Source organism: Capsicum annuum, chromosome 10 (genome assembly GCF_002878395.1).
Source record: "Capsicum annuum cultivar UCD-10X-F1 chromosome 10, UCD10Xv1.1, whole genome shotgun sequence".
NCBI lineage: Eukaryota > Viridiplantae > Streptophyta > Magnoliopsida > Solanales > Solanaceae > Capsicum > Capsicum annuum.
Genome location: NC_061120.1, coordinates 207,602,754 through 207,610,783, shown reverse-complemented (window position 1 = coordinate 207,610,783; position 8,030 = coordinate 207,602,754). Strand labels below are relative to the sequence as shown.

Below are 8,030 nucleotides of genomic sequence, written 5' to 3'. Positions count from 1 at the left end.
ATTATGATCACATATGTGTCATCCGCCCATCTCCATCAATAACTCAAACAAGAATGACTCAAAAACAAGATCAAAATTTTCAACAACAAGAAAAGTGTAGAATTTTTTTTTTAAGATGAAGCAAAACAACTTAGATTTATGGCAAAATATTCAAAATGTAACAAATACTAAATAAGAATCCAAAATTGAAGTAGCAGCAACCATTTAAGAAACAGCACAAAGCCATTAATAGGCTAAAGCATTGGCATCCAATATCCCAAAATAACACCATTACAATCAAAACATTGACATCCAACATCCCAAAATAATTAAACAAAACTCAGAAACTTCCTATTGTCAATTACAAGAAACTTTAAAATGCATCATTTTAAAAAAAGAATAAAAAAATCATAACTTGAGAAAATCATCTTCACAGATTTCTTGAGAATTTGAAATTTCAATTACTATCAAGATTGTGCCGACAAATTCTCTTCTGGCGCCAATTGTGGGTTGGTTGATGATGATAATGATGGTTTAATTTTGTTATTTTGATAGAATTGAAGAAGACCCATTTGGTGTGTGTATTGAAATTGAGTCAAATTGATGTAATTGAATTGGGTATGTTGAAGATAACTTATTTGGTGTGTGTGTGATGAAATTGTATTCAATTCAATTTCAAGTCAACAATGGAATACTAATGGAGCACCATTGAAGATTGAAGAGAAGAAAGAAAGAAGAGAGAAGAGGAAGAAGATATAAATGAAAAAATAAATTAAAAAACATTCAATTTATAAAATTAGAAAATTGAGGGGCTGTTTGACCCAAAAAAAGTTTTTTAACGATTTTTAACACTTTCACACGCCCAATGCGCGTGAATTACACGCAATGGTCCAAGTGGGGTGATATATGTCATTAAAATACAGAAAAAAAAAGTCTAGGGGGTAATAGGACTCCCGCAAAGTTCAGTATGCTCAACTGAAAATTCGATCGATCAAAGTTCAGGTATTTTCGTGAGTATTATCCTTTTTTTTTGTTGAAAAGATTGTGGGTTTTTGTGTTACGTTGATTTTTACTCCTGTTCAGTTGGACAGAGAAGTTGGCATAAAAGAGGTGAGATTGAAACATTATGACGAGCCAAAAAATATTGGAGAAATCACGAAACAAAAAATATTAAGAAAATCATCATCTCCAAAATCCGAAAATGTGCAAAAATATGTGAAAAAGAGGAAGTCAAACGAAAAGGAAGAATATGTAATTTTCCAGGTTTGCATATGTATTTATGAGTAATGCATATATTTTTTTTTAGTAATGCATATATATTTATGAAAAATACATATGCAATATGTATTTTACCACATTGCATATGTATTTATGACTAATGCATATGTATTTTTTCAGATATGTATATGTATTTTTGAATAATACATATGTATTTTCTAGTTATTCATACGTTTTTATGGGCCTGCATGCTATATTTATTGATTTGAAAATATATTTTTAGTTCTGCTTAGATTTTTATAGATGCATATCTATTTATGAATAACACATATGTATATATGATTAATACATATGTATTTATGGATGATGCATATTTTTCGTCACAATAATATTTTTGATGTCTACATCATGAAGAAGAAATGTGTAGTTCAAGCGCAATTAGACAAATGTATTATGCCACATTTTGTTATAGAGATTTTGTGTCCTATATGTTTATATATACATATGAGTCAGATATGTATATATATATATATGTTTTGTATATATATATATATATATATATATATATATGTTTTGTACTGTAAATACATACGCAGATCAGTATGTCTATGTATTTTGTATATTTTTTGAATATGTATATGTGATATAGATCTGTGTCTTTTAAAACTAAAAGTGCGATAGAAGAGTAAAAAATGAAAAATCCAAAGAAAAAGAAGTGAAAAGCGAAAAAAAAGAAGAAAGAGAAATAAAAGTTAGAAATATAAGTGTAAAAATAAAAGAAAAAATAAAAATAGAAAAAAAAGAAGAAGAAAAAGAAAAATATGAGAAAGAAAAAAAAGAAAACGGAAAAGAAAAAAATAAAAAAATGAAAAAGGATAAAAAAGAAGAGAAATAGAAGAATGAAAATAAAGTGGAAAGAAAAGAAATCAAAATAAAAAAAAAGAAAACGATAAAAAAACAAAAATAGGAAAAGAAAAAGAAAATTTTGAGAAAGTAAAAAAAATAAGAAAATAAAAAAAAATAAAAAAATTAAGGGATAAAAAAAGAAGAGAAATAGAAGAGTTATTTAAGGAAAAAAAAATATAATTAAAAGTAGCATGAATTAAGTGACGGTTACTTCCTTTTTTCACTCTAACTAATGAAAGTTAAAATAGGAACTACTATTCAATATGTATATATATTTATATAGCAATACTTTAATAAAATAGAAAAGAAATGAAAATAGAAAAAAAGAAGAAGAAAACGAAAATAGAAAAGAAAAAGACAAACATGAAAAAGAAAAAAAAATGGAAAAGAAAAAAAAAAGGAAAAAAAAAATTAAAGAGAAATAGAAGAGTGAAAATAAAGTGAAAAGAAAAAGGAATAAAATTAAAAAAATAAAACGATAAAAAAAGAAACGAAAATAGGAAAAGAAAAAGAAAAATATGAGAAAGGAAAAAAAAAGAAAAAAAAGAAGAAAAAGGATAAAAAAAAAAAAGAAAGAAATAAAAGAGTCATATAAGAAAAAAAAATCTTTATAAATAAAAGTAGCATGAATTAAGGGACGATTAATTCTCTTATTTAACTCTTACGGCTCATGAATCTATGCCTTTCATTTTTGCTTTAGAACATTTTCATATTCTCTGCTTCGAGACTTGCCTCAAAAACACCTTTAAAAATACAGCTCAAACTTGTAATTTTAGAAAGGATGGCAACAAAAGATAGGTTAGCCAAATAGGAAATACCAACTGATCCATATGTGTGTTATGCAACTAGACGAAGAGTCCATGCATGCATGCAACATATGTTCTTCAAGCTAAGTGGTGCATGTATTTATATATTTTTCATATACGAAAATTATGAGCGAAATAATAAGTTTTTGAATAAAATTATAATTCACAATTGCAATAGCCATAAGAATATTAAGTTGTTTAGTGGTGGAAATGAGAGTGAGGATAAGCGTGATCAGAGGCCGATCTAGGATTCGCACTCTCTGGGTGTCAAGTAAACTTATCGACGGGTGTGGAGTCACCTTCGATAAAGGGTGGTCAGATGCACACCCATCGTCGGAAAATTATGTGGTGAATAGGGGTTAAATGTTAATCATAATGAGTGTATATTTAATTTTGCATACTCTTAACATAGCTGAGAATAAAATTCGCACATCCTTTGCTGAATTTCTTGCTCCGCCACTACTTATCTATTAAATTAATCAAATTATTCATTTTTTGATATATAAGACAATTGACCAACCAATTAATTAAAAAAATAATAATAAAATGACAAAACTTGATCTTTAATAATATTACTAATATCATAATATAATATTCATAATTTATTTAAATGGTACAATGTACACCTATTGCCCTGTTTGTATTAAAAAACAAATGTTGCAAATTGTGGTCGAACAAACAACCTATGGGCGACGCTTTGCCACTTGCACTAGATAGTGCTTTGATATTATGGGTGACAGATTTAATAGTTGACTATATATATATACACACATAGAGTTTCCGTCGAAATTTACGGGTGGCGTGCCATCCCCACGACAATGAATAGATCTGCCCCTGAGTGTGACTATTTCTGTGAATCAATTCGGATTTAGTTCGTGATATTATTCCCTCATTCACTTTTATTTGTTCGCTATACTAAAAATTGATATCCATTTTTACTTGTTCAATTTAGAAATTAAGAAATAATTTATCTTTTAATTCCTAATTTATTCATATTATCAACTATAGTCATTTCAAATGATAGAATTTATTATATTCAAAAGTGATAATGTAAAAAATTGTTATGCTATTCAAACTTTCTAAACGGTATGTTAAGTCAATATTGAACAAATAAAAACGAAAAAGGATAATAAAATGAGTTGGTATGCAAGATCAATCAATGCCTCTATAACGTGAATAAAAATGTTCAAATGTACTCAATTAGTTACGTCAAAGTTAAGAACTCTTCTGTAAATAATTATATTCGTTTGTTATTGGCAAACTCAAGAATTTGCTTCTCTAAATTGTGCACTTCCTTTTCTAAGTAAATGTTAGAATTTTAACTCATGCCGCATGTGGATTCTTATAATGTAGACTTATATATTAGTAACTGTTGTTAGTGAAAATTTGAAAGCGGTAAATGCGCGATGTGTGACTCAACTGACGACTTTATTCTGCATATATCTATTAAGCTAATAAGTGACTTCTCAAAATAGTCATTTCTATTTTTCCTCTGAAAATTAATTATTTCATTCTTGAAGAAGTTTGCTGGATTTGGATTTATAAATCTGAAGAAATTTTACCATAATTTCGTTCAACAAAAATAATACGAACTTCATTTTATTAAGGATAAAGATTACTCTTATCAATCAGTCTTTATCTTGTATTGTATTTTTCCTATCCACTTTTCTAAAAATACAGAGTTTAGCTATAAGGAGTTATTAAAATGTTTTGACAATAGTATTCCTCCACTTTCAAAAGGAGTTACCTATTTTTGTAGTCCGTCTAAAATAATGATCCTTTTTTTTATTTTTGATAATCTCTAATTTCAATTTTTTATATGATATGTTTAAGATCATAAAATTAAAAAATATTTTGATAGGTTTGACATAACTTTAATTTAAGATAACAAAATTCAAAAATTTTCTTTATTTTCTTAAATTTCGGGCGAAGTCAAAATACGTCCTCCTTTTGAAATGGATGGAGTACATTGTTTAAACACACACAAAAAAACAACAACAATACATTGTACGTGCTGATTTATTTCAACTAAATTATTCTAAATGTACATTCAATCTGTTACTCGTATATTATTTTAAAATTAAATAGCAGTTAGGAGGGCATTTCATTATCCTCAATATATTAGATGAAGGTTTTCTCATTCACAGTCCCAGAAAATAATTATCTAAGATTAATTTAGTAAAATATAATTATAATTAAACTTTTTTAATGATGTGTCAGGTTAATAATATGAAACGGAGGAGTAATTGACACGTACATGATATATAACTCGAGACCCAAGCCACCAGGAGGAGTCAAAATTTGATTTTTATAGGTACTCGTAACAACATCAACAACAACTTAACAATACGTGGAGTGTAATTTCATATGTGAGATTTAGAAAATATACGATATAGTAGACCTTACCACTACCTTTAGGATAATGACATTCGATGTTACTAATTGAATTTTGAGTATATTTTTTGTAGGTTACGTTGGAAGTCAATATCCCAAATGGTCACGCAATTAAAGATTCTCCTCTCAGGCTTTTACAAAGTCATTCAACTTTAATTTTTACTTTAAAAGTTGTTCAACGATGGGTATTTTACTTTTAAAGTAAAACCTAAATTGAGTGAGTTTTGCAGAAAGCAGTAATTTAATTGAGTGACTATTTAAGATATTAACTCGGTACACAGTTGAACTATTATTTTCCTAATTACTCCTTATATAGTAGTTAAAGTATTCACCGAAGAAATAAGAAATATAAGATTATAAATAAGAGCTTCCACCACACAATTTAGAGCAACCCAAAAGAAAAATTTAAGAGTGATGGAATTGGAATGGAGCTATCTGTTTTTCTTTCCTATCATATTATTACCAGGTTTTATCCTATTCTTTTCTAAGAAAAAGAGTAGTAAATGTTCCTACAAATTACCTCCAGGACCACCAGGATTACCAATTTTTGGTAACATGTTTGAACTAGGAACCGAACCGTATAAAAAAATGGCATGTCTAAAAGAGAAATATGGTCCTGTTTTATGGTTAAAACTTGGCACCTCATGCAACATTATGGTTGTTCAAACAGCTGAGGCTGCTGCAGAGTTATTCAAGAACCATGATATTTCCTTTGGGGATCGATTTATTCCTGATGTAAATTTAGCGCACAATTACTATCAAGGGTCTCTGTCTTTAGGCCGATATGGCTCGTTTTGGCGCTTTCAGAGGCGAATATGTACCGTGGAAATGTTTGTACACAAAAAGATTAGTGAAACAGTGCCAGTAAGGCGAAAATATGTGGATAATATGTTAAAATGGATTGAGAAAGCAGCGAATTCTGCTGAAAAAGGAAGTGAGATTGACGTAACGTGTTTTGTATTCCTAGCATCGTTTGATATGCTAGGGAATTTGATTCTGTCGAAAGACTTGGCTGATCCGGAATCCGAGGAGGCCGCGGAGTTCTTCAATGCCATGAAGGGAATCATGCAATGGTCGGGTATTTTTAATGTTTCCGACATTTTTCCATTTCTTAAGTTTGATCTACAAAATTTGAGGAAGAAGATGGCGCGAGACATGGGGAAGGCCATGGAAATCATGTCTATATTTCTCAAGGAACGTCAGGAAGAACGAAAGAAGAGTGAGGAGAAGGGGAAAGATTTCTTGGATGTGTTGCTTGAATTTGAGGGCACTGGAAAAGACGAACCAGCTAAATTATCAGAACACCAGATCAAAGTATTAGTATTGGTAAATTTTTTATCTCTAAACTTCTCTTTTCAACATTAGTTTGCATTTCAACCAGTGGTATTTAATTTCAAGTACTAATTTGACTGAGATATCAGTTATTCTACTTTATGGAATTGCTCAAATTTGCCTTCCATTTCACTTTGGTCCATTCATAGCATTGCCGTTAGCAAATCCTCTTGTATACCCTTGCCGTTAACAAATTTTCTGTGTGAAATGGATGGACTACTTATGTCCAAATATTTTGAAAAAGATGTTTAAATTTTAATTTGCTCAACTTTTGACTATGCTTTAAAATTATCTCAGATTGGAGTTTCGTTAGGGATTTGGCGAAAAAACCTTGCATAATATGGAATCCCAAACATTCATGATTTGGATGTGAACGAGTCGAATGACTTATCCATCGGTCTATTAGTGAACCATCTCTCCGGGGATTGTGAAAGATGTTCTACTAGAAATATTCTTGTTATTACTTCGACTCATCATGAGACCTTTTCCTAACGGCAGGATGGCATTACACTTAGAGTTACGACTAGAGTTCACGACATTTTTTAGTACTCCAACACTGTCTAATATGCATATTACAGTACATATTAGCACTTTATACCATTATAATTTAGTTTGTTCTATGAGTTTAAAAATTGTTTGCACTAACTGTGCATAAAACTAAAACTATTCCATATGTATGAAACATCAGGAAATGTTTTTAGCCGGTTCAGAGACGACTAGCAGCAGCGTAGAATGGGCACTAACTGAGCTTTTGCGCCATCCAGAAGCAATGGACAAAGTGAAAACAGAGATATCAAAAGTAATAGGACCAAACAGGAAGTTTGAAGAAAGTGACATTGACAATCTCCCTTATATGCAAGCGGTAACCAAAGAATCACTTCGTTTACATCCTCCTATCCCTTTCTTGATCCCAAGGGAGACAATTCAAGACACCAAGTTCATGGGGTACGATGTACCTAAAGGCACTCGAGTCCTGGTTAATACTTGGGCTATTGGAAGAAATCCTGAATGTTGGGGTGACCCTGTGAGTTTCAATCCTGATACAAAAGTGAGTGTGTATCAAGAGAGTCAAGCCAACACAAGAATAACAAGATGAACAACAACAATACTAGTGAATCGAAATAGGCCACACACGGCTTCACTAGACTTCAAGGTTTACAAAAAATGTCAAGATGATAGAGATTACAAGATTACAATAACAACAACAAGAGCAACAAAGTGGCAGCAACTATAGTGAATCGAAAATTGCCCCACACATTACAAATTAAAGATAGTAACTTGACATACAATATTCAAGAATCTAAGAACCCTAACAATATGAAAGTACCCTAAGACTAAAGAATATTATCACCAAGCTCTTACTTGGACCAAGAGGAACTCAATGACCTCAAGATC

General features: G+C 30.2%; 1 protein-coding gene across 1 annotated transcript; it reads left to right on the top strand.

Annotated features, from left to right (window-relative positions):
- The first annotated feature begins 5,643 nt into the window (after positions 1-5,643).
- LOC107843630 (cytochrome P450 76A2-like) lies at positions 5,644-7,744 on the top strand. The gene is made up of 2 exons (XM_047397258.1): positions 5,644-6,629; positions 7,324-7,744. The coding sequence occupies exons 1-2, from the start codon at positions 5,718-5,720 to the stop codon at positions 7,729-7,731; spliced, it is 1,320 nt and encodes a 439-aa protein (XP_047253214.1). The 5' UTR covers positions 5,644-5,717; the 3' UTR covers positions 7,732-7,744.
- The last annotated feature ends 286 nt before the right edge of the window (positions 7,745-8,030 follow it).

What these genes read in the sequence shown, in the direction of transcription:
- LOC107843630 (XM_047397258.1), top strand. Translation starts at nt 5,718, where the DNA reads ATGGAATTGGAATGGAGCTATCTGTTTTTCTTTCCTATCATATTATTA. An exon ending in AGATCAAAGTATTAGTATTG is followed by an intron (nt 6,630 to 7,323) that starts GTAAATTTTTTA and finishes ATGAAACATCAG; the next exon opens with GAAATGTTTTTAGCCGGTTC.